Source organism: Callorhinus ursinus, unplaced genomic scaffold (assembly GCF_003265705.2).
Source record: "Callorhinus ursinus isolate GAN/ISIS: 27379988/994484 unplaced genomic scaffold, GSC_fseal_2.0 scaffold15, whole genome shotgun sequence".
NCBI lineage: Eukaryota > Metazoa > Chordata > Mammalia > Carnivora > Otariidae > Callorhinus > Callorhinus ursinus.
The window spans coordinates 39,783,991-39,809,867 of record NW_027397077.1 but is presented as its reverse complement, the minus strand read 5'-3'; the positions used below and the strand labels follow the sequence as shown (position 1 = coordinate 39,809,867).

Here is a 25,877-nt window from a genome sequence, read left to right as displayed (position 1 = left end):
TGAAGACCAATCACTTTATTTTCAGAAAGAGATGGCCAAAAGGGGCAGGGGTGGGGGAGACACAGAGGCATTCTGGCAGCACAGCAAACACAATCACGTCAGCCAGCCAAAACTCAAATCAAAAACAATGCCCACCGGCTTTCGCACCCACACAAGTCGTGTTTCACTGTGTGACACACAGAAATGACCATCTTAAATCCTAGAGGTGAAAGTATATAGCACCTTGTGCTTTACCTTGGCAGGGAGGCCACACAGGCTCGGGGACATCCACTCAGTCCTCCCCCTGAACCCTCCAGCGCAGGCCCATCCGCTGCCAGTGTGGGCAGTACTGACATCCAGGGCTCGTGGTGAGGAGGATGGACAGGCTGCAGTTCGTTGGGGTGACGATAAAGCACTCTGAAACACTCAGTCCTCCGATTCCTCCAAGCAGGAGAACAAGCCCCCGACTCCCCACACCGGCAAACGGGAGGCACAGACAACCCACAGCTGACCCGTGGAAGGTCGAACATGAATCAGGGCCTACTTCCCAGGCCAGTGACGGGTGTACCGGGACAAGATGGAAATACCAGCTAGGAAATACTGAGTCCGTTCCCTTTTCGCTTACAAGGCTCAAATGCACCTTCTGAAAACACCTAGAGAAATCCATCATTAAGGGATGGGGTCTTACGATTTAAGCCTCTGGCCTCCAAGAAACAGACAAGGGACTCTGGGTGTCCTGTCTCACTGTGGGAGCTCTGGGTAAAGGATCCTTTTGGACAAAGTGCAGAGTGTCCTCACACTTAACCCCCGACCATAACCTTCCAGGGCCTGTAACAGATACACCAGCAGGGAACAGAACAGAGCTTAGAACTTGATGACCCGACTGCTCAAGAGTCAAAGGAGAGCCTCTCACTTCCAACACAGAGAAAGGACACGGACAAGGCCAAGGCAAGGGAGAGCCCCAGGAGGGGACTGGAAGGCAGACACCGGGCCTGCTTGCTCTGCACAGGCCAGAGACCGGGGCTGAGCAGCCCTGGCAGAGTTTTGAAGAATTAAATTGGTTTACCTCTCAACCTGGTTGGGGCACACAGGGGGGCTGTCACATGGCAGAAGTATTCTTGGTCCAGTACTCCAGGGGAATGGGGCAAAAATGGACCAACGGGCAGCTGGGAGCCCCCTGACAGCAGAGTAGGAGGTCGCATCTGCTGCAAACTGGACCGTTCTCAGTCTAACACAAGCGAGCTGCAGCCCTGGGATCACCGGTAAGCAGAAACCCCTTGTCTGGGGCCCTCTTCCTCAAGTCCCCCAGTCTGTCCCATCCCCATCGGCCAGGACTCCCCAGCCCCTCCATGCCACTGGTAGTGGAACCAGCAAGGCCAGCAGCTGTGGTCTTCTTCCCATGCCCCAGCGGAGCCGTGTCAGTGGGGCAGCCGAACTGAAGACTCGTCCTGGGAAGGTGGGGGAGGACTTCGCAAAGGCAGGACCAGAACCCTCCGAGACAGGGCTCCAGCCAACGTCCCCCAGAGGAGGTTTCCCACTCGGGAGTTCATTTTTAGAACCGAGAACCACCAGGAGCCGAGTTACACACCCACATGTGCTCAGACGCGGGGGAGGGCATCTGTGAAGACTGCTCAAAACCGCGGGCTGCAGAGCACGGGGATCGGGGCCGGCAGACGTGCGGCGCCCTCCCTTCGGCCTGTCTCTCCTCCACCGACCGCCCCGGGGGCAAGCCTTCCCCGGCGCCCCGCTCCGCCACACCCCACCCCACCGGCCAGCTCCCCGTAGGCAAACATCCCGTCCTGCTTTCCTCTGTTCCAGTAGGCTCTCCAGGCACCTCCTGACCCGGGGCCCATCTTCCATCAGGCCACTGGTTGCCCTGGAGGGGTGGGAAGAGAAAAGGAAGAAGGTCCCAAACCAAGTTCACTCAAGACAGATCAGGCTTAATGCTCACTCTATGTTCACATTCTCTACAGTAAGAAAACGCAGAGAAACCTATTTTTGTCCTGATTTTTATAAAAACCTATGATGCGATTTTTATGACCTTTTTCTAGTCTGACCTTTTTCTCCTGACCACACCCACTCTGCTTAAAGATTGTAGAGGCGGCTGGTGTTCTCACGCAGGGTGGCCAAGGTGTGGGCGAGCGGCTGATCTTTGACCCTCGCAATCTCTCGAACTGTATGCAAGGCCAGGCCTGGGTGGGCGTACTGGCAGAGGCTTTTGGGAACCTGGAAGACATCAAGCATTCAGAACATCACTGTGCCTTCTGCGCACAGCCTTGACACAGATCCCCCTCCCTGCCCTTCCCCAGCAAGGACCTCTTTGGGGCTGCCCTGTAGAGACCCCTTTACCTGCAGGTGCAGGGAGAGTCCTAGTCATGGGGGGCTCTGGGTGAGCAGGGTCCCACGCTTCCTTGGACTACCCTCTACAGGGTAGGGCTTTGCACTGCCTGGAAGAGAGTGGTTACCCTTCAGCTTCTCAGCCCCCTAGACTTTTGGTTCTGCAGAGCCACAACAAGGAGACGTCTACACAGCCAAGGGTGAGACCTGGAGGTCACTGGGGCTCTGGCCCTGCCAACCTTGCAAAGGTGACCGGCCCCCTCCCCCCACCCCCACTTCAACTCAGCCTGATGACACCCCTACCTGTCGGGGCAGGAAGTAGGGAGCGTCCGTTTCCACGATGATTCTCTCCAGCGGGATCTGCTTCAGAGCATCCCGTGCCTCCCAGGCCGAGGAGTAAGTCAGGACGGCCGTGAAGCCCACAGACATGTTGGGGAAGTGCTTCAGCAAGGGTTCGATGACCGGGTAGCTGCCGGTGAAGCAGTGCCTGGTGGGGGGAGGGGAGGGTTTCCAGGTCAGGGCCCCTCTCACAGCGCCCTCTGCAACAGCCCCCAACTCCCCTCTCAAATTCTCTTCTGTGGGCACATTTCCAGAAACACAAAGGCTACACCCAAGGGAAGGACTCCACAGGAACCAGACAAGAGCTGGTTCCAACACAGTAAGACCCAAGGTGACTCTTGGTGACTGAAGCTCAGCAGTCAACCCATCAGAGCGCCAAATCCTATACAGCCACTTCAAGTGATCCCCACAGGGACCAGAGAACAATATAGGGCCAGAGTACACTTATAACACAACAGAAGCAGAATTAAAGCCCGTGGTCCCTCCAAGATCACAATTACAATAGGTAAAAATTATGTTTCTGCAGTCAAATGGACTGGAAGGAAACAAAAAAGGGAAGATATTAGGGAGTGGGACTACAGGGGAATCTTCTCTGAGTTTGGTAACTACTCATGTTCTTAGTACACAACATATTGTTAACCAATCTGAAAATTCATGGCTTCCTCCCAGCCACAACACTTCATTGAGCCATCTTAGCCCAGGTTTACCTGCCCCCATGAGATTTCCTTCAAAGTCATCCCAAGACAAAGCCATGAGAAACCAACCAACCCACCCTGAAGAGCCAAGGGATTGTATCTCATCTCTGGTGTGTGATACCAGTCAGAGAGGTCATGCTCTCTGCTTGGGCACCTGAAAGGCAGCAGTCTGGCCTGATAGTCCACTGCCTTCTGCTGCCCATCAACACCTGATTTGGGTCCTAGACTCTGTTTTTTTTCAGTTAACCCATCTCACCCATCTTGAAAAAGCCAGCCCAGGCATCACCTCCTGGCCCCTCTCCAGCAAAGCTAAGCTAATGGCCCCTCTTCTGGCTCCCACAGCACCTTATGCCCACCTCGGCCCTGGGCTCTGCACCAGATGACTCGTCTGCCTCCCACAGCTGCTCCCGGGGGCCCTGAGCCAACACCCATGACAGGCACACAGTAGGAGATCAAGAGTTTACCACACTGAACTTAAGAGCCCCTAGATACAATTAAGATTAAACACATACTGAATTTTCATGGGGGGAAAATGAAATTTCAAATTCAGAAAAGCAAAGAATTTCTTTGTGGGTGCCCTGGAATGATATCTGCGCGCTAAGTCACAACACAGTGGCCTCTCCCCAGATCAAGAGCCCTCATTTCGGAGCGCTCAGACTTCATGTTAGCCTGCCACCAGGGATGAGGGTCACGAAAGTCCCCTTCTTGCTCACCGGCGATTTAGGATATTAGCTCAAACCATATGAAATTGCCATTTTGTAAGTAAAAAATGGCCAAAATCAGAAATTTCATATGGCTCAACCTAATACTTAATCTTTAGAGAAGATACTATATCACAAAGACTGAATACTATCATCTTCTCCTCACTGGGTTTTCCTTTTTCCAACTAACGTCCTACACAGAAGGAAGTGTTCGTCTCATTTGCCCACCGGAGCTCCGGCCTTCTAACCTATGGATCTTGTAGTCTGAGGGCACAAATCTTTTCATGATGTTCAGTAGATCTTCGTCAGCTTCTCGGCAGTGGATCACCAAGGGCTTCTTCAGAGACACGGCCAACTGCAGCTGTCTCTCAAACACCTGGGAGAAGGCAAGGGGACACCTGTTAGAGCCACGTCAGAAGTCTGTTACAGCCCCACAACACCCAGGCCAACAGGCACCCCCACTATCTCCAATTCTGCAGACTATATAATGTATTATAATAATAGCCCACACTTATGGGATGCTTACTACAGGTAGTGCTCAGAGCACTTCTGGTGTATTATTAACATGACCCTTACAAGTGCCCCAAGATAGGTTACTGCTGTTAGCCCACCACGCAGTCAAGAAAAAGAGGCTCCAAGAGAGGTCAAGTAATCTGCAGCTGGTAAGCTGGAGCACCACAATTCAAACCTGAACCCAGGCACTGCACATGGCAACCACTACGCCATGCCTATGTGGGGTTTCAGGGCAGGGCTCAGGAACATAAAGTTCGACTTACATGTCCTTCCCCTCACTGTCCCCACCTCTACTCCTATTCCCAAGAAGTAATCACCTTCCACACATTTTCCAAAGAGTTGTGTGTGTGCCTGAGCACACACGCACACACACACTCACACACACATTCGCACAATACCGGGGTCTCAGAAGGTGCTCAAATACTTGAAAGAATGGAAATTACATATTTTCTCCAACTTACTTTCTTTACTCAACCAAAATCAGATACCCTTCTAGGTGAATACCTACTGGTATACTACCTTCCATTTTTTAACTTTCTTCTTTTTTTGTAAGATTTTATTTTTAAGTAATCTCTACACCCTACATGGGACTTGAACTCAAAACCCCAAGATCAAGAGTCGCATACTCTACTGACTGAGCCAGCCAGGCGCCCCTAACCCTTTTTTTTTTCTTAAAAAAAAAAAAAAAGGCAAGTCACTAGTAAAATACACATATTGTAACTTAAATGAAAAAAGGGCTAGGAAGGCGCCCTGGTGGCTCAGTCCTTGAGCGTCTGCCTTCGGCTCAGGTCATGATCCCGGGGTCCTGGGATTGAGCCCCACATCAGGCTCCCTGCTCGGCGGGAGGCCTGCTTCTCCCTCTCCCACTCCCCCTGCTTGTGTTCCTGCTCCCACTCTCTCTCTCTGTGTCAAATAAACAAAATCTTAAAAAAATGAATAAAAAAAATTTTTGTAAAAAGGGGCGGGCTAGGACTTCTTTCCTCTAACAAGTCCAGCTTTAGAAGAACACAGTATTAATTCATTATAAACAAATGACCTCATCTTAAACTTCATGTTTCCATGAGCAGTTTTCAACTGTGGAATATAATCCATGTTTGCATTTTTAACATCAAATAAAATACTGCCGGTACTTCGAGCCCTGTGATATTCACTTGAGAATGGCATTTTCAAGTCTGACGCTTGTGCTACCTCTTCTCCAAAGAGTGACACTGAGCCATTAACAATTCTGATGTCATTTTTGTTTAACCTGTGTTTTCAACAGAAAGAAAAAGACCACTGACACCAAAATCTTAGAATGCTTGGTAGAGGCTTTAAGGCTGGGCTAGTTCCAGTATCTACAGCTGGCTGGATCCCCTCCTAGCACACCTGCCCTCCGCAGACCCCTACAGAGGCAGGAGGCTGCCAGAGATTCCATTTTTTTTTCTCTTTTTAAGATTTTATTTATTTATCTGTCAGAGAGAGAGAGTGCACAAGCAGGGGGAGTGGCAGGCAGAGGGAGAAGCAGGCCCCCCGCTGAGCAAGGAGCCCAACGTGCATCCTGGGAGTCTTTAGTGTTCTATAGAAATATCTTATCCTCCAACCTCTACAGGGAGTTCTGCCCTCCCGCTGCCAGCAATTTCTTTCCTCTGAATCCCCCTTTTCCAGTCCTGAGTCCTATCTCACCAAGCCAGGGGAGAGCCACAAGATTTTATTCACCACCCTCTGTGATAACTTCCAATTCAGTCTGTGGTGCGGCGTGCCCTATGTGCCTCTATATGAAGATCTGATACCATAATAATTTAATCAAGGAAAAAGTTACAGTGAAATACTCAGCACATTTCCTGGCACACGGCAGGCATTCCATAAACACCCATCTATACAGTTAAATACAAGGCCATTCCTCCTGCCAGTGGCCTCAGTGCATCCATTTCTCAACTGTCCTTCTTTCCATACCACATCTGCCTTGAGCCAGAGAAACAAGCCAGGAAAGTTGAATACTAAATATTTTTCTTTCTTAAAAATCTGTTCACTAGGTCTTCAAATTTAGCTATTTTTCCATTCACTTCTGACAATAAATGACCACCTCAAGCCAGAAACTCAAGCTTCCTAATATTAGTACTGAAAGGGAACTCTGGACAGGCAAGAGGTTGTGTGAATGTGTACCTAATTCTGAACAGAAACACTATTTACACTAGAAACTCATTAGATAAAGTAGAAAACTGGAAACATGCACACAAATAAAATCCCACCTACCTGTCTGAAAGTATATCAAGTCAAAATCATCCTGTTCCAAATTTAGTAACCTCAACAGGTCCTAGAGAACTCATCTTGAGATCCTTCTGGGGGCGCCTGGGTGGCTCAGTCTGTTAAGCGTCTGTCTTCGGCTCAGGTCATGATCCCAGAGTTCTGGGATCAGCTGGCATTGGGCTGGCTCCCTGCTCAGCAGGGAGTCTCCTTCTCCCTATCCCTCTACACTTCCCCCGTTCATGCTCTCTCTCTCACACTCTAATAAATAAAAATATTTTTAAAAATAAAATAAATGAGATCCGAAGATTCCGAAGCATCTGAACACCTGAAATTGTTTCTTATTTAAATCAACTGTTAAGCCTTGCGTGCCTAGTGGGGCACCTGGGTGGCTCAGTCGTTAAGCGTCTGCCTTCGGCTCAGGTCATGGTCCCAGGGTCCTGGGATCGAGCCCCGCGTCGGGCTCCCCTCTCGGCAGGAAGCCTGCTTCTCCCTCTCCCACTGCCCTGCTTGTGTTCCCTCTGTCGCTGTGTCTCTGTCAAGTAAATAAATAAAATCTTTAAAAAAAAAAAAAAAAAGCCTTGTGTGCCTATTGGTTGCCAAGGACAACTGTATGCAAATTGGAATCTCCATCTCCTAAAGGTGTATAAAGATCTAGAGTCTTCTGCTTTGTCAGAAGAGTATCACACATTCTCTGAATTTTCTCTTTGGTCAAGGGAAAATTAAGAAATTTTTGCCTCTAGAAGATTTCCCTCTCTTAATTCACAATTAACCACAGATGCCAGGAGCAGTGGGGCCCAGCATCAGTGTACAGCAGAGGTTGACCCAACTGGGCTGGGGACAGCACCAAAGGGAAAGCCAGCTTGCCAAATTCTGTCTGCCCAGGTGGGCATCCACGCACCACCTCACCAAGGCCTGGAGCATACTAGGCACACAGACCCAGCACACCAGGCATCAGCAGAAGACTGCACGCGACAAGTTCTAGAACAAAGGCAACCTGGCAGTGTAAGCAGTGACAGGGTGGGAGGGTCGTTCTCCTCGTCCTGCTCCTTCCCAAATCAGAAACTTCCACTGAAATGCTGGAACCACCCTTCCATGCCAAATGTCCATGCTCAAAAAATAATAGTTGCCATCTCTGGTGGGATGGGACATTCTCTTCATTACAGTTTTATATTTTCCAAATATTCTATGGGCACACTTAACTTTAAAACCAGAATAAAAAATACAGTTTAATTAAACAAATGTACAACTGGTTGTTTCCAAAGAAGGAAGGAAAACAGATGTCTTGCCATCTGTATCATTAGCCATAAGATGTCACAGACGAGGAACTATCCCCCTCTCCTACATAATAAAGAAATAGTTGGTGAAGCATTTGACAAGTGACATCTCGATGGTCTGGACAAGAGCAATTATATTTTTAAGGGTTCTAAATTCTCTAGATCTGAAAGTAGAGAAACCTTTATTGTTAGGTTCAACAACTGAGAGAGGAATTGAAACCGTGAGCCAACTAAGGAGAGCCGCATTACCTTGTGCTGTTCCGGGACAGGCGTGGTGCACTTGTACGAGTAATCCAAGCCCATTTCCCCAAATGCCACAGCCTTGGGGTGCCTTAACGCTTGCAAAAGATTTCTCTCTTGACTCTCACTGTAGTAACGTGCAAAATGAGGATGACAGCCAAAGGCTCCCCAAACCAGATCCTCTTTCAACAGCTCCTCCCACAGGCAATCTGTCAGTGTCCGAGGATCACAGAAGTCAGAGATGCAGCCCTGAAACTCCTTAGGGAAGGAGCTGCTATAAATTTTTCTGAACTTGGTAAAGGAACCTTTGAAAGACAACTTGGAATACAGCATGTCCAAGTGACAGTGGGTATCAATGAAACCCTCCTCTAGGCCTGACTCCCGATGGTCCCTTGGCAGGGAGCTAGATGCGTGCCCTCCGCAGGGACGGGGCGGCGCCTCCTCCTGGAGTGCTCTTTTCTCCTTCACCTCTTCTTCTTCTGAGCTTCTGGAGAAACGAAATAAACGAGCGTTCTGGGATCTGCCTTCCTCTGTTACCTCCTGGTCTCTGGAGGTGTTCTGGGAGCTCACTGTAGAGTCAGGAGAATAATCACTCAGGAGGCCCCGGCTGCCCCTCCCTGCCTGCAGCGGGTCACTGCCGCCACCGCCGCCACTGCCCACAGCCGGATAACCAGGAGGCTTGGGGCTGCTGGTCCAATAGCTGGCGTAGTCACACCACGGGCTACTGTACAAATGAGGCGGGTACATGACATAGTCAGTGGGGAAGGCAGAAGGCTCCAGAACTGTGGAGAATTTCATCGAGCTGGGCTCCTCCTGAGAGAATCTGACTGTGGAGACCTCATCCACGTCAGACCAGTCACTTCCTGAAGAGGTGTGCTCTATCACCACCTCCCTTTCTTTAGGCTGCAGAAAAGAAAACAAATGATGGGTGAGCCCTCCTGTGTGAAGACGGCCTCTCATGCTCAAGTCATCAGAAGAACATAAACTCCGCCTTGCTTTTCTGGCCATGGTGAAGGCTTTGCATTGGCTCATTAGCTTACTTTGTTGCCTGGCTTCCTAATTTCTAGAATGTGAGCCAGATTACAGCTATAAGCAGTCGTATGAGGTTCAGGGAATAAACTTGTGACCAAAGTCTTAGAATACCAACCTTAGGGGAGCCTGGGGGTGGCTCAGTCAGTTGAGCGGCCAACTCTTGATTTCGGCAGGTCATGACCTCAGGGTCGTGGGATCGAGCCCTATGTCATGCTCCGGGCTCAGTGGGGAGTCTGCCTGAGATTCTCTCTCCCTCTGCCTCTGCCCCTCCCTGCCACACACATGCACTCTTCTCACTCTTTCTAAAGTAAATAAATAAATCTTGGGGGGAAAAAAAAAAGAGTATCATCCTTACAGGGGATGTCATACCTGTACTCCCTTTCTGAATGATCCCTTTGGAGAAAAACTGCTCTCTCTAGAATACACTGTGTACTGGGAATTTTAGAGAAGAGCAGCACCCAACATACCTCAACTCTACCATGTCTCTAACATTTCAAATGCAAAACCACATAGTCATGGTGGGTTTAAAATGTGTCTGCAAATTCGCTTAACGTTACTCCCCATTGAGAGGTGGGGTTGTGAGCCTTCCCCTCCCCTTGAACCTGGGCCAATCTAGTGACTTGCGTGTAGCCAGCAGAACACAGCAGCAGTCCGAACAGCCTCGTGGCTTCCCCCTGGTTCTGTCAGCTTGTTCCTCACAGGGAAGCCAACCACCAGGGAAGAGGCCAGACCACCCTGACGCCCACAACATTCTCAAGAGGTCACCTATAGGTGCCAGCCTCAACTGCCGGCCACGTGAGTGAGCATCTTGCCCTTCCTGCCAGGCTACTGGAGTGTCAGAAGCATGAGAGTACACCACCCCAACCCCCAAGCAAAACCTGCCCTGTCTAGACCTTTCTGAATTCCTCACTGACAAAATTGAGAGCAAAATAAAACATTTAGTTTAAGCCACTGCCTGGCAACAGTAAATGGATCGACCAGCTATACATTACATTAAATCAATTTAGCCCTGCTAGAACAGAAGTTTTCAAGGTCAGGAATTTTTATTTTCTTCATTCGTGTCTCCCAGACATCTACAACAGTGCCTAGCATACTGTGCTTATAAATGATGATTTAATTTGTAGAATAAATGGGGCAATGGCTCCTGAATTTAGCTTCACATCAGAACTAACTGAGGGCTTTTTAAAGCTACCCCACCCTCATCTGTGATATTGTGATTCAACAGGTCCCAAGGACTCTGTATTTAAGTCTCCATGTCACTTGCATGCAAATCAGGTTTGAGAAATACAGTAAAAACAGGGATCTCAACTCATGCAAAGAAGACTGTTTAAGGGCCCTGGTTTCTTTTGGTTAATGAAACCATCTATACCCACAGGGACCAGATGGCTTGAGCAACAGGCCTTACAAAGCTCTTTTCCTAAAAATATTTGTATAAGCAAATACAATTCATATAATGAAAAATTCACTTAAAAAAAAAAGCAATATGGCTAAGTGGTTACACATAAGGAGACACTGGAAAAATACTTGAGAAACTTACAAAGTGGTATCCAGGTGGAGGAATAGGGTAACAAAGGACCAGGCTGGAAAGCTACTTTTCACTAAATAGCTTTTATTTTTTATTTTTGAACCATGAGAATATTATTTACTCAAAAAGTAACCTGAAAAATAACTGGAAGTTGCTACATGGTAGCAATCCCAAAATACACTTCCAGAAAAAAATGAACCACAAAGTGCCTGAGTGTGACAGGAACAGCTATTGGCAACTGGGCATAAATTTCCAGGGACAGAATTATACATGGATTCAAAAAGTGCTATATCTCATCAGCACAATCTTGGCTGCAGAAAACTACAAGACAAATGTCCTATTTTTACAATGGAAAAATTACACCACAATGGGAGGGAATGAGAATCTACAGGGACTAAGAGACTTGAGATATTTAGAAATTGCCACATACGGCTCTTATTTGGATAACTGTTTTAAACAAATTAAAAATATCATGAAACAAACAGGATTATTTAATCAATGACTGGACCATTGATGTTAAGGATTCTGTGTGTGTGTGGGGGTGTGGGTGTGGGTGTGTGGTGTGTGTGGGTGTGTGGTGTGTGTGTGGTGTGGTGTGGTGTGTGTGGTGTGTGTGTATGTGTGTGTGGGGTGTGGGGTGTGGGGGGTGTGTGGGGTGTGTGTGGGGGGTGGGTGGGGGGTGTGGGGGGTGTGGGGGGGGGGTGTGGGGTGTGTGGGGGGGGTGGGTGTGGGGGGTGTGGGAGAGTGTGGGAGTGTGGGGGTGTGGGGCGTGTGTGGGGTGTGTGGTCTAATAAAACATTTTTTGTTTCTACTGTCTATACTAACCTTCCATACAGCTACCTATACTCCAAAAGGAAACAAATATTGGTAACAAAATTATAATTATGCTTGTTTTTTTCTAAAGATCATTGTACCTCTTGGAAGATTCACAATGAAATATTTATGGATGAAATGATACAGTAATTGGGATTTGCTTCCAAATAAATTGTGGAGAGGGGAACCTGGCTGGCTCAGTCCACAGAACATGTGACTCATCATCTCAGGGTGGTGAGTTCAAGCCCCATGTTGGGTATGGAGCTTACTTTATTAACAACAACAAAAAAATTTGTGGGGAGAAAAAAAGGTAAGACAAGATTAGCAGTAAATTCATTGTTGAAGATGAGTTGACAGGTGTATGGATAATTTTCCTAAGTGTTTTAAATTTTCTATTATAAAAAGTTAAAATTCCAAATCAGAAGAAAGGGTAGATGACGTCCTCTGGTTGCTTCCCAAATTTCTGTCTTCCAAGGGTACTTGTGTAAAAACACAGATTCCCACATCCCACCTCAGACCTGAGTCAGATTCTCTCATTCTTATTATCAGGGAAGTTCAGGAAATCATGCTACATGACTCAAAAGGGAACCCCAGGGACAACAAAGACCATGTCAAAGACATGTGAAGTTTCAGTAAAATTATTTAATGAAATGTGAGAGTGGGAAAAATGGGGGAGTGGGGAAAATTATGAATCCAAAAATGCATGTGTAACTAGAAATACATACCATAAACAGACTTACAATTATGTCATCTAAGTCCTTGAAAGGCTTATATGGTCAAGATGGCCAAGAAAAGGTTTTTGGATTTTCTTTATTCTTTTTTTTTTTTTTTAAAGATTTTATTTATTTGTCAGAGAGAGAGAGTGTGAGTGCACAAGCAGGGGAAATGGCAGGCAGAGGGATCATGACCCAAGCCGAAGGCAGACGCTTAACTGAGCCACCCAGGCAGCCCTTGGATTTTCTTTTTGAGAAAATGGGACATTACCTATGTTCATGATTGCCTTACATTCTCACCAGTATGGTAAATTTTAAACTTACATTTACTGAAGTCCTACTATACACTTAGGCACCGAGCCAAGTGTTTTCATGTATCGTTCAGGGTTCAGCAAACTGAGGCCCACAAGCCAAATCCAACACACTGTCTACTGGTGTAAACAAAATCTCACTGGAACCCAGTCAGGCCCGTTCACTTAAATCTCTGTTTTCATGCCACTACAGCCCAGTTGAATAGTTACAACAGAGGCCACAAAGCCTACAATATTATCTGGCCCTTTACAGAATTAAGTGTGCTGATCCCTCTATTTGTTTAACCATAGTAAGATTTCAAGAACTGTGACTTTTTACACAGAAGAAACTGGGGCCCAAAGAGGTTAAGTAGCTTTCTCATGATCACAGTTCAGGTGGGAACCCAAACTGTCTGATCCCAACACTCAGTGCTCACCTACCGTACCATTGGTAGCCAAAAACTGTATGACAACAACACAGGGAGCTGCTAAAAGGAGAAGTCCCAGGCTCGTGGGTATGGTGCTGCCAAAGTTAGTGTGGAGAACTGAATTCCCACCTTCTAAGTAGGCAGTCCACAGAGGTCTACGACTGGAAAATCAATACACAGTGCAAGATTACTTAGAAATATGGAGGTAAGTACTAGAAGAAAGAGCTGAAGAGATTCAAGGAGCTGCCACTAAGAGCCATAAGTAAATACAAGCAGAGATGGCTACAACAGAGGAATGCCTTCCCCCCCAGTTATAAACTATGTTAAAAATTGCTATTTTCCCTCCAATACCATTCTTTCCTTCAAGAGCAGTAAGAGTGATTTGGGTATGTCTCCCAGATGAAGGTTAATGTTCCAGACTCCCTTGCAGCTAGGTGTTGGCCAGGTTTCTAGATTGTCAATAGCTAAAAGCAAAAATGATGTGGACTTCTGAGTCAAGCTCTTAAAAGGGAGGAAGTGTACTTTCCTCTTCTCTTTTCCTCTTTCTACTGCCTGGAATGTCAAGGTAACATCCTCAGGGTCCTATCAGAGCAGCCACTCAGACCACAGACGGAGATTAGGCTGATGCAGAAGAGCATCAAGACAGATGGCACGAGGGTCCCTGACACCGTGCAGCCATCCTCCTCAAGCCAAACTTCTATTTTCTTTAAGCCTTTGGCCTTTGTTAGGGCAGGCAAATGCATATCCTAAGCAACATATAAATTCTAAATTTAAAAAAAAAAAAAAGAGAGAGAGACAGCACTGAATTGAGATTTCTTAGTAACTCTGAACGGTATTTTAGAAAAGAACCATCAGTTGGTCCTGGAGTCCTTGGTAAGTAACGTGCTGCTTTTAGTGAGTAACACTCAGGATCAAACTAGAAAGACCAAATACTTATCGTCAAGAGAACTAAAAACTCCACGCTTGGTATAAGCTCTACTCACCTTCTGGCTTTCTAAATGAGAGTCGGAGTCATCCAAAAACTCGAGGGCTGGAGAACGTTTGTCAATGACTGTCCTTCGGTCACCAGCTATCTCCTCGCTGGGTTTCTCCTGAGGGTCTATCACCACTCTCCTGTTGCAGAAACTGCTCCTCTCTGGCACAGCCTTTTCGTCCTCTGCTTTCACCTCCGGGGCTGACTCTTTCCCTTTCTGAGGAGACACAGTGACACTCCTGGCTGGCCCTTCTCCACAGCTGGGACGCTCTCCTTTGTTCGGTGTTGCCCTCGTGGCAGCCTCTCCCTTCCTTTTTGGCATCGACTTTCCCAGGATGCCCTGGATAGCCTTCAGGTAGATCACCGTAGAGCCCTGGTCTCGAAATCGATCCCTCTTCCTTTTTTGCACCTTGTTTGGTTCCTCATTTGTATCATTTTGACCCTCCGCTTCAGATGCAAATTCAGAGTTTGTGGAGTTACGAGAACTATCTTTTGAATCAACCTGGAAGCGGGGAGAAAAAAAATCTCAGTTCGTAAAAGGGTTATCCAAAGGGCGATTATATATAGGAAGCACTCAGCAAATTATAAATCAGTGGCGGCTGCACCAATCGCAGGGAAGGTGATGGTGGCTAAGACGAAGATTCTCTCCCAGAGGATTCCATCCCACCCCACTGAGAAGTGCCACTGTAGAAGGGCCTGAATTGCTGCCATTTTATTATTCACTTTCTCATGCTCATCAGGTAATACCCTCAACACTGCAGCAGGCAGGAATGAACGGAGAAATGAACAGTCTAGTAACACTAAACTGTAAGCTCCCTGAGGCCAAGGACTACCACACACTTGAGAACACACACAGGCAAAAGAGCAGCTCAAAACTTCAGCACTAAAAGGGTCTCTAGAAACCAGCTAACACAATCCCACATCTAAGAGTCCAGAAGACCCAAGGGCCCAGGGAGGAGCAGACTCCAATCTCCCAAGTCCTGAGAGCAGAGTGCAGGCCTTATTGAAGTTCTCTGCCAACCCCTTCCCCCAGATCGAAACCTCGGTGCCGGAGGTGTCTGGTCTCCCAGAGAATGCACGAGGGTCAGTCCAGAGACTCTAACTACCCCCCGACTCCTAATCATCTCCTCATAAACACAGGTTAAGTCTCAGCCCCATCCCTCCTTCCCCTGAGCACTTACTCATTCCAGGAGCTAGACTATTTGTTTTCAATGTTAATTTACTGTGAAACTTAGATCCAATCCACTCCCAGCCTGGGGTAAGAATGCTCCACAAAGGGGGGTGGGGGGATGGGTTAGCCTGGTGATGGGTATTGAGGAGGGCACGTTCTGCATGGAGCACTGGGTGTTATGAACAAACAATGAATCATGGAACACTGCATCAAAAACTAATGATGTAATATATGGTGATTAACATAACAATAAAAAAATTAAAAAAAAAAAAGAATGCTCCACAAATCTATCCCTAGAATCATCTCGAAAGCAGTTAAGTCCAAACTTCCCCAGCTATGACCCAGATTGACCATTATCCCAAGGCCTTCTACAGTCCCTACAACTTGCACTTCAAATTCATTTGTATTAAATCCCTCTCAAATATACAGAGAAAGAACGCCACACTAAGCTTGCTGATCTTTTTTCTCTACCGAAGAAAAGTAGTCTACTCCAAGAGATGTCCATCAATAAGGGAGTGGTTACACAAAGGGGCTTATGCTCTTATTTTATAGACTTCTCATATAATTTGAATTTTTTCCAAGAAGTACATACTATCTTTGTTTTTAAAAAAGCCTTTTGAAATATGTAAATCTAGACAGTAGTATGGCATAGTATTTTTTACCAGAAGTACTCAAATTGTTGGCAGCTACTAATTTTGATGAGATGGACAGGAAAGGTGGCTTTTACCTTACATTTTGAACCTCTCTCAATTTTCTAACATGGTGGACTTTTTTAAAAAAATGTCTACAGGGGGTGCCTGGGTGGCTCAGATGGTTAAGCGTCTGCCTTCGGCTCAGGTCATGATCCCGGGGTCCTGGGATCAAGTCCCGCATCGGGCTCCCTGCTCCTTGGGAGCCTGCTTCTCCCTCTGCCTCTCTCTGCCTCTCTCTCTCTCTCTCTCTGTCTCTCATGAATAAAAATAAATAAAATCTTTAAAAAAAAAAAATGTCTACAGGGATTATCCGGGAAAGGAGATGATAAGCCTCTTTTTTAAATACCTTTCCCTCTGAAGAAAATCTAATAAACATTAAAAACAAACTTGAAGGGGCGCCTGGGTGGCTCAGTCGTTGAGCGTCTGCCTTCGGCTCAGGTCATGATCCCGAGGTCCTGGGATCGAGACCCACATTGGGCTCCCTGCTCGGTGGAGAGCCTGCTTCTCCCTCTCCCACTCCCCCTGCTTGTGTTCCCTCTCTCGCTGTCAAAAAATAAATAAAAATCTTTAAAAGAAAAAAAAAAAAAAAAACCCCTGAAGATTCCCTGGGCACGCCCTATGGGACACAGCCACAACGTCTCAGCCTGCTTCCCCCTGGCCTGCTTCTCTCACTACTGCCAACCACCCGCCATCCTCAGGCATCCCCATTGTACCATCATGGGCAAACCTAATTCCCTTTGCTTGTGACACCCTTGCCTCAGTCTCATTTTACACCTGATAAACTCCTATTCATCCTTTAAGGCCCCAAGCCCCTTTGACTTCTCCACCTCTGCCTGTGGGACCAGCTACCCCTCTCCTTGCCCTCCCACCCCCGCCCCAGGCCGGGTAGAGAACATGGGAAGACAAGGTCGACAACAAACGGAGGAGCCCCTGCACCTTCTGAAGGGTCACAGCTCCTCACTTCAAATCAACTGCTGCTGCTTCCAAGTATAGACCCAGAGTTATGGATTCCAGTTTTTCAGATAAAACAAGAATGCCAAACTGAATTCATTTTTCCATTTAGCCAGCAATGTTTTGTGGAGCACTTACTATACACCAGCAGGCACTGTTCTGAATCTGTGGGTTTAGCATCCAATGAAACATACAAAAATACCTGCTTCCTGGACCTTCTATTCTAGGTAGTGAGGGGAAAGGAAAACCAGAAGAAAGGCAACATATGTTGGAGAGTGAAAAGTGCCAGAGAGAAAAAGAACATAGGAAAAGGGAGTAGAAAGTGGGGAAGCAGAAGAGGGTCACTCAAGTCTCCAGTTCAAGGTAGAGGTGTGGACCGGAGGCATATATTTTTAATGTGAAATCTCCAAAATACTGAATACTTTGAGGACCTAGGGGGCCACATTCAGCCTATGGACCACGGGTTTGCCAACCCTGGTAGTGAAGACCAGGATTGTACCTGTCGGAGAAAAAAGGGTTAGAATTAGAACAACATACCTTACATTCTTTTTTTTTTTTTTTTTTAAAGATTTTACTTATTTGACAGAGAGAGAGAGAGATGGAGGGATGGATGGAGGGAGGGAGGGAGGGAGGGAGGGAGGGAGGGAGGGAAAAGCAGACTCCCCGCTGAGCAGGGACCCAGACATGGGGCTCCATCTCAGGACGCTGGGATCATGACCTGAGCTGAAGGCAGATGCTTAACCAACTGAGCCACCCAGGCACTCCCATACCTTATGTTTTCATGTGGCCTTATAATTCCCAGAGCTGCCATGGCTGTCATCCCTCTTGTAGAGAGAGGGGAACTGCCACATGGCGTGTAAGTGGCAGAACCAGGAGGCAAACTCAAGCTCCCCCTAATATCCTGGAAACCAAGGGAGAATAGCGAAAATACGAAAATTGAGCAACAGTAGCAAAGACTGTGATGTCAAAGACCATGAGGACCTGAAATGGATCCAGGTCACCCAAGATCTTCAGAAGTGGAGAGGAGGCTATAAAGGTAAAGACGAGGTCTTAAGTTCAAGAGAAGAGACAAACCACCTGGCTTCAAACAGGAGAGATTTCGTTTTCCTGGCACTGCTGCTTAGTGAATTATGCGCCTCTGAAGGCAGGAGGCAAAGACTCAGTGGAGATGCTATTGCAGCGCTTGGCGCTGCCAGCCTGCATGATTTCAATAGTTTGTACCCAGCTCCCTGCCTACTCCCTCCCATCTTTTCTCCGCAGTGTGCCAGAGGAGCTCTAGAATCTGCCAACACCACACCTCTGCTAAAACGCTTCAGTGCTTCTGCATTTGCCCACAGGAAACTTCCCCAGCTCCTGAGCCTGACATCAGAAGCCGTTCACAGGCTGGACCCCAAGCTTCTTTCCCAGCGTCCTCTCCCACCTTTGTCCATACACCCAGGTGCCCGGGAATGAAGAGGGGCGGCTGGAGAAAAGGGAAGTGAGGACCTTCAGGAACCAGGCGGCTCCCAAGTGCTTCAGACCAGCAGCATTTCCTGACACTTTCTGGACACACATTGTTCCGCTGCCTGAAATGTCCTCTCCTCCTCCCTGTCAGAACTCTAACAGCACCTCTTCTGTGAGGACTTTCTCAACATTAGTCACTCATTCCTCTGATCTTTGGTACTTCAAATGCCCCTGTTACAGCATTCCACACAAGGCTCTGTGATGAAGGAGTTTTCAGTGCCTCAACCACTGCCTTCCTCTTCGCACCTCTAACTCCTAGCATGGACTTCCACCCAAGCACCGGACATCTGCGGGGTGAAGACGCACGAACCAGGATCACACAGGAAAGCTCTGTCATTCGAGAGCAAAGATACACAATGGCTTCTTGTGTCTGGGCCTGTACCACCCTGTACCACCAGAGAGCTCCTCAAGGGGGAGGATCTTGCCCTCTTCGTCTCTCCACCCCTCACACTAACACTAGTCTGGGGCAGAACAGGGGCTCAGAGGGCCACAGTGCTAAGAATGCAGGCTTTGAAGTCCCACTGATCTGGGATAGCACAGCTTTGCCACATAGAAGCTAGATGGCCTTGGTCAAGTTACTTAACATTTCTGAGTCTCCTTTCCCAGCGCCTACACATACTAGGTATTCAAGTATTTGTTAACCAATATGTAAATATTTGTTAACTGACACGTAAAGATAATACTGCCTATTTCATAAGACTCTCAGGATTATGTGAGAGCTTATGGCTCAAACATTGAGAATTCTATTTGATGGAAGTCTATCACATCATAAATGCTCCAATTTTCCCTTCCAGTGTTTCTTCCCTACAGTGAATGTAGGAATGAAGGAGGTCATACTAAAGACTAATAATATAAGGTAGGTGAAGGTGCTCACAACAGACAAATTTAATCTTTTTCTACAGAAGAAACGAAGATCATCAGCTACCATTAGAATCTGAGAAAACCGCTCAAACAATTGTCCTAGAGGAAATAAGGAACAAACAGTAAGAGGCTGGCCAGCAGCAATCTCTAGTGAATCTAAATTGCCCAGTCTAGCTATCCTCTGAATGGGTTCCCCCAAAACTCGTATGTTGAAATCTAACCCCAAGAAGGTGGTATTAGGTCCTTTGGGAAGTGATTAGGTCATGAACATGAAGCCCTCATGAATGTGACTAGTGCTCCTATCTAAAAGTCCCCAAGAGAGCTCCCCTGCCCCCCTTCTGCCATGTGAGGACAGAAGAGAAATCTACAAACCAGAAAAGGGCCCTCACTTGACCATGCTGGCCCCCTGATTGCAGACTTCCAGCCTCCAAAACTATAAGAAATAAATTTATGTTATTTATAAGCTACCCAGTCTGTGGCATTGTTACCAAAGCCAGAACATTCCCCTCTGAATATTCTGTGACCTGGCTGAGACCTCTGTGCTGAGGCTAGGGAGGAGACAGATAATGGGGGACCCACACACAAAGCCAAGCGTTTACCCCTCAAAATTTACAGAGTAAATGCATAAGAACAGGTAGATAGGTGGGTAAAAGTAGGAATGAGGGGACCTTAGAAGGACCAAGGGGGAGAACGTGCTATTTTTGTGAGTGCCACTGGGCTGTGCTTGCTGACAGGACTCAGGACTTACTAGAAAAACAAGCTGGACATGACTGCAGAGTATGAAGGGAAGAGGTGCAGACTGAGAAAAAGATAAGAAAGGCATTTCGTAATTCATCAAGATGAGTCAAGTACTGTACCTTGTTTTCAAACTAACAAACACTACAGGGCAGAGCCCTTAGCAGTGCTAGAGAGGGACAATTTGAATTAATAATATCAACATCCCCATATTCTATCCTCACTCAATATGAGTGATCTTTCAAAAATGCACATCTGCCTTCCCTGTGTATAGAACTCTACATGACTCTTTAATGGCTTGGAGTAAAATCCAAATTCCCTTGGCTACTAAAGCCCTGTTGCAATCGGCCCCCTACCTAGCTCTCTAGTCTCCATTCTGGGCTCTTATGCTCCACACACCACATCATGAGGCAGTCTTGTGACTTCTCAAGCCCGCCCACCAGGATGTGTTCTCCTAGAAGCAGTCTCATGGCTCCACAATCCAACATAGTACTTGACACCCAGTAACCCTCAAGAGCTTACTGACTAAAAGCAAGGCACTAACCCCACAACTTCTGACACAGGACTGGACTACTCATTGCTCCATGCTTAACCATTTAAATTGATTTTGGCAAAAAACACCCCTTAGGCCCAAATAAGATAAAGATGGGCCCAAGACAGAATTAGACCCACCTGGATTAAAGGCTATTCCTTCAAATCTTGGTTCCTGAGCCAGGGATGCAGTACACCTGGAAGAGTAGGCAGATTCCTGCCCTTCTTGGAAGGCTTCATTCTATCTCTAATTGTCACTGAAGTCAAATGTAATCAATCGAGATTATTTCATGCTGTGCCCAAATCAAGTGAAAAACTATCAAGAAGGGTTAATGACAAGATTAAATTGTATGGGCAAAGCCCCATATTTACTTGATTTACCTTTGAGTCATATTCAATATGTATTTTTATGCTAAAGACAAAGCTTTTGAAATCACTATTAAAAAAAAAATCAAGGGGCGCCTGGGTGGCTCAATCGGTTAAGTATCTGCCTTCAGCTCAGGTCATGATCCCAGGGTCCGGGGATTGAGGCCCACGTTGGGCTCCCTGCTCAGCAAGGAGTCTGATTCTCCCTCTGCCCCGCATCCCGATCGTGCTCTCTCTAAAATAAATAAATAAAATCTTTGGGAAAAAAAAAAACACACCCATGTGCCATAAAGAGTTCTGCGAGGTCCACGGTGAGAACACTTGGAGCACTTCACCTAAGAGTTCCCCAGGATAAACAGCCAAGGACAGCCTAGTTTCTCAGCTCCACGTAATTTAACCACGCAGAAGTTTAGAGACACGTTCCTTAGTGCCTTTTTTCACTGCTTTTGTAAGATCGCTTTATCTGAAGGCAGCCCATGTCACCCAACTAAGACTTTCCCTCCACCCTTCCACATACAAAACTCCTCACCTCTTAAGGCCCAGAGCTCTAAACCCGGAATACAAACTAAGAGGGCAGTGATCTGTTTTGTTACTGGAGAATCCCAAGCAACTAGAACTCTCCTGGGATGATCTAGGCCCTCAATAAGTATTTGTTCAAAATATGACTGAAAAAGGGGATGAAGCTCACACTTGGGCCAGCAACGTTAGCTAGTACTCTCTCACCAGGGAAACAGCCAACTATGAGAGATGAATTGCACTTGCTTCTATTTCTCACAGACTCATGTTCAACTTTCCCTCACCAGGAAAATTTTATCTTTTAAGTTCATATAAAACGAAACAGTGGAGGAAATGTACCTCCTCTGAGAAACCCTCCTGCATGTTCCCAAAGGGGAACTAAATGTTTAAGCTCCAAAACAAACTCTACCCTACCCACCAAGCAAAACCCCAAGGTGCTAGAAACTGTAACTTCAGTAAAAAGCTACACCAAGAACCAAATTCGTATTCTCAGTTCTGTGACTCAGAGAAGTTCAAAGTACAAGGGCACAATTCCTTAAATTTACAACTGAAATAAATAGGTCTGTGTCTCTTGAGCAGGCAATGCACCTTCTACTGCAGTTATCCTCCCGCCCGGCTGGCTGCACAGTACAATTTACTGGAGGAGCATTTACAAATCTAGAAACGCCGGCCACACCCCGCCCAATTAAATGGGAATGAGAAGCAGGCACAAACCTCCCAAGTAGTGTTAAAGTGCTGCCAAGTTTGAAAACTACCTCTCTATGTCACTGTAGGCCACCCCCCTTGGTCCCCCGGGTTTGTGATAAGCAGACCTCTGGGAAGACCCCAAAGATCTTGAAGGACACGACCCTTTTTAGTCTCCTTCCACCAACAGCTCAAGCCACGTGGAAGGGGCTTCACCGATTCCAAGGCGTCGCAGCCACCTACCTTAAGGCTGCAGGCTTCCTCCTCTAGAGAAGCCATTTCTCCTGGAGAGGGGTTGACAAGGCGAAGCGGGGATCCCTCTGACGAGAGGAATCCCCGTGTGCTCCGAATCAGGCAGCCTTTGGCGGCAGCCCCGCCCACACCTGCGCCGGAAGAATGCGAGGAGGAGGAATTTCTGCGGCAGGATGAGCCCCGGGGCAACCTCGGCGTGCAGGCCACATCGTCCTCCTTCTGGACTTTCAGACGCTTGGGGCTGCTGGTCCCTCCTGAACGCGACGCAGAGCTAGGAGCTGGCCGGCTGGAGGGGGCCACATCACTGGGCTCCCGGAGGCAGCTGCGCTTGCGGGGACACCCTTCCGAAGTGCTGCTCCACTGGTACTTGACCTTGCGCCGCTCCGACGCCATGGGCACCTGCAAGGTAAAGAGGGGGCCTGGATTCCAACACCAGCCCTTTTAGACTCCCGCCACCCTGGGTCCCCTGGGGGAGGGCAAGCCAGAAGGTCAGAGTCAGGGGCCTCACTGACCTTTCCCCCTTCTTTCCACTGCCCATCACAGTTCTCAAGGTTTCGGAGATGCCAACGCGCTTCGCCTTAGTCAAAACGATCCGAGATTTACTAAGGACGTCGGTTTGGTTTCCAAACCCACAACGTGCTTCCGCGATCACCAAGCGCTTCAGTTTGCACAGCGCTCCTAGGGAGATGTCAAAGCGCTTCCGGGATTACAAAGCGCTTCGATTTAGTTTGCAATACAGAGCCCTTCGGGGATGTCAAAGCGCTTCAAAAGACTACAAGGCGCTTTAGAGTCCACACATGGCGACCGGACCCACAGCCTTTGGCGGGCGCTTGGCCCAGAGGCCCGGAATGGCGAGGGCGGGCCGCAGGGCAGGGCCAGACACGGCGCGCAGCCCGCCCTGCTCCCGCGGCCCCGCCGACCAGCCCCGGGCCCGAGGGGCCGAGGCGCCCCTCAGGAGCCGGCGGTACCGCGCTCGGCCGCCACGGGACACCCTCCGGCTCGCGCGGCTGCCCCTTCCGTCCCTGCCGCCGCCGAGACGTCGGCCCCGCCGCCCCCACGTCCCGAACGTCCCTCCCCGGCCGTCTGCTCGCCTCCCGCCCCAGTCCTGCAGCCCGAGCTCGGCCTCCGCCCGAGCTCCGGCCACACCGGCCTCCGCCGCGCCCGCCTCCCGGAACGAGCCCTGCGGCCCGCGGCCCGGCGTGCGGCGGGGGCGGGCCTTGCGCAGAACGGAGGGCGCCCATTGCTCGAATCGGCAAGGGGCGGGACTCCGAGCAAGACGGAGCTCGCCTGTTGGCCAGGAGGCTTGGAGGCATTGGTCGGAAGCAAGGCGAGGCGGAGCCACTCACGTGGGCCAGAAGAGCGCGAAGCTAGGCAGGGCCGCAGTTCCCCCAGCCAGCCTTCCATGGGATTGGGGGCGTCGGCCGACCACCTTCCCAGAGTGACGCTCCCCGCTCCTCAGCGTTTTGCCGCTTAGCCAGACGGGTTCAGATCCCTATCCTCTCCTCGAACCCACACCAACATCCTGACCCCATTTGCAGAGCAGGAAACTGTGGCTCATAGAGAGCAAGTGACACACCCAGAAAGTGGCAGAGTCGGAAGTTAGGAGCCACAGGAAAAAAAGGCTACACAGGGGCGCCTGGGTGGCTCAGATGGTTAAGCGTCTGCCTTCAGCTCGGGTCGTGATACGGGGATCCTGGGATTGAGTCCCGCATTGGGCTTCCCTGCTCCTTGGGAGCCTGCTTCTCCCTCTGCCTCTCTCTCTCTCTCTCTCTCTCTCTCTCTCTCTCTCTCTCTCTCATGAATAAACAAAACATTTTTTAAAAAATTTAAAAAAAGAAAAAAAGGCTACACAAAAATGTAAAATGTGAAATTTTTGCCAGGCAAAAAATACCAAAGTTGAAAGACAAGTTACAAACTTAGCAAAATATTCGCAACACATGACGAAGGACTAATGTCCTTACTATGTAAAAACTTTTTTTTAAGATTTTACTTATTTAACAGAAAGAAAGAGGGCAGAGGGGAAGCGGCAATGGGATAGGGAGCAGGGAGCCTGATGTGGGTGGGGCTCCATCTCAGGACCCTAAGATCATGACCTGAGCGCAAGGCAGACTCTTAACCTACTGAGCCACCCAGGCACCTGATGAAACTTTCTTTATGGGATACTTAGGTATTAAAATGGAAACATGTTAACTGGAATTAAAATAAAACCTTAAAAAAATAAAATGGAAACACAAATGAACCAACAGATGCAAATTACAAAAATGGCTCCACCTTTGTCACTTAAAAATACAAGTAAAATCATAAATTTTTTTAATTGTCGATCAAAAAGCATGATAATACTCTTTGTAGCTGAGGATGTGGGGAAATGCATTCCCAGACCTGATTCAGTGTAAATTAGTACAACCTCTTTGGAAGGCAGCACCAATTGAAGTTACAAGAATGAAAAACCACCTCAAAATCTAGCATTGGAAGCTAGTCCTACAAATTATGGAATATCCTTAGAAAGGAATACCAGGCAAAAAGACTAAAGTAATCCAAAAGTATTACTGAGGAAGAATGGCCAAAAAGGATGTGAAAACATATACCCATGCTGAAGCCAGAAATTCCAACTGTCTTCAGCTCAATCTAACTCGGAAATCTAATGATTGATTAGATTAGTTAAGCAAAAAGATAAAATTTTCATCATCTTTGGAACGATACCCCAAACTAGGAACAGTGGTTGCCTGTGGGCAGAAGGGAGACACTAAAATCCCAGTGGAAAAAAAAGGCTTGCTTTCCACCACATAATCGTTTGTACTACTGGATTTTTTTGGTCATGTGCATTTATTAACTAAAAAAAGAAAAAAGGCCTTCCTTCTGAGGATTCATAGAAAGGCATCACAGTGCCCATAAGCCCCTGGAATTGATATACAGAAATGTATATGTACGTTTTTACAGCTTGCTGAGGGGAAAAGGTCTGTAGATTGACAGAAGTGGTTCATTGACCTTGCCACAAATGTATGAAGCCATGGTCTGGAAATGCAGGTATGTCTGGATAACCATTACCCTATTGGCACTAGCCCTCTATTGCTCAAACAGCCCTGAAAGCACCCTACTCATAACTGTAAGGGGCTTACCACATGCTGGGTCCTGTCTGTGGCATGTAACACACTCTAGTTGAATCCTCACAGCCACCAGAGCTTAAAACGGGTGTCGGTACAGATCACGGTCTGCTGGGACCGCAGCCCACCCAGCTCTGTTACATATCAGTACAAAGCTGATCTTGTTTGGGGACTGCTGAATGCTTTCATGAAGCAAGATCTTCCCTTTGCCCTGACAAACCCAGGAAACAGGTACTTTTTATTCTCCCCATTGTATAGATGAAAAACAGAGGCTCAGAGTAACTCCCTAACTTGACCTAAGATCACAAAGCTACTAACACCAACATTTATAGCCACCCCCAACTCTTAGGCACTCCATGATACCCCCTTAACATGGGCCCAGAGCCCCTTTTCCAAACAAATTCATCTGGACACAAAACTAATTGCAAGAGATCTG

The 25,877-nt window shown here is 47.8% G+C and overlaps 1 protein-coding gene across 2 annotated transcripts; it reads right to left on the bottom strand.

The window, feature by feature from the left end:
- TATDN2 (TatD DNase domain containing 2) lies at positions 1-23,532 on the bottom strand. 2 transcript variants are annotated; one of them, XM_025885002.2, is made up of 8 exons: positions 22,853-23,530; positions 22,332-22,739; positions 14,089-14,580; positions 8,314-9,207; positions 4,300-4,427; positions 2,620-2,803; positions 2,037-2,205; positions 1-1,855 (listed from the first exon to the last, which is right to left on the bottom strand). In XM_025885002.2, exons 2-7 carry the CDS (start codon positions 22,731-22,733, stop codon positions 2,065-2,067), a joined length of 2,241 nt encoding a protein of 746 aa, XP_025740787.1. In that variant the 5' UTR covers positions 22,734-22,739; positions 22,853-23,530; the 3' UTR covers positions 1-1,855; positions 2,037-2,064. The 2 variants fall into 2 exon arrangements, 1 of the variants encoding a protein (XP_025740787.1); XR_003210719.2 differs by lacking the exon at positions 1-1,855 and adding an exon at positions 2,329-2,426 and having other exon boundaries at positions 2,077-2,205; positions 22,853-23,532.
- Between the last annotated feature and the right edge of the window lie 2,345 nt (positions 23,533-25,877).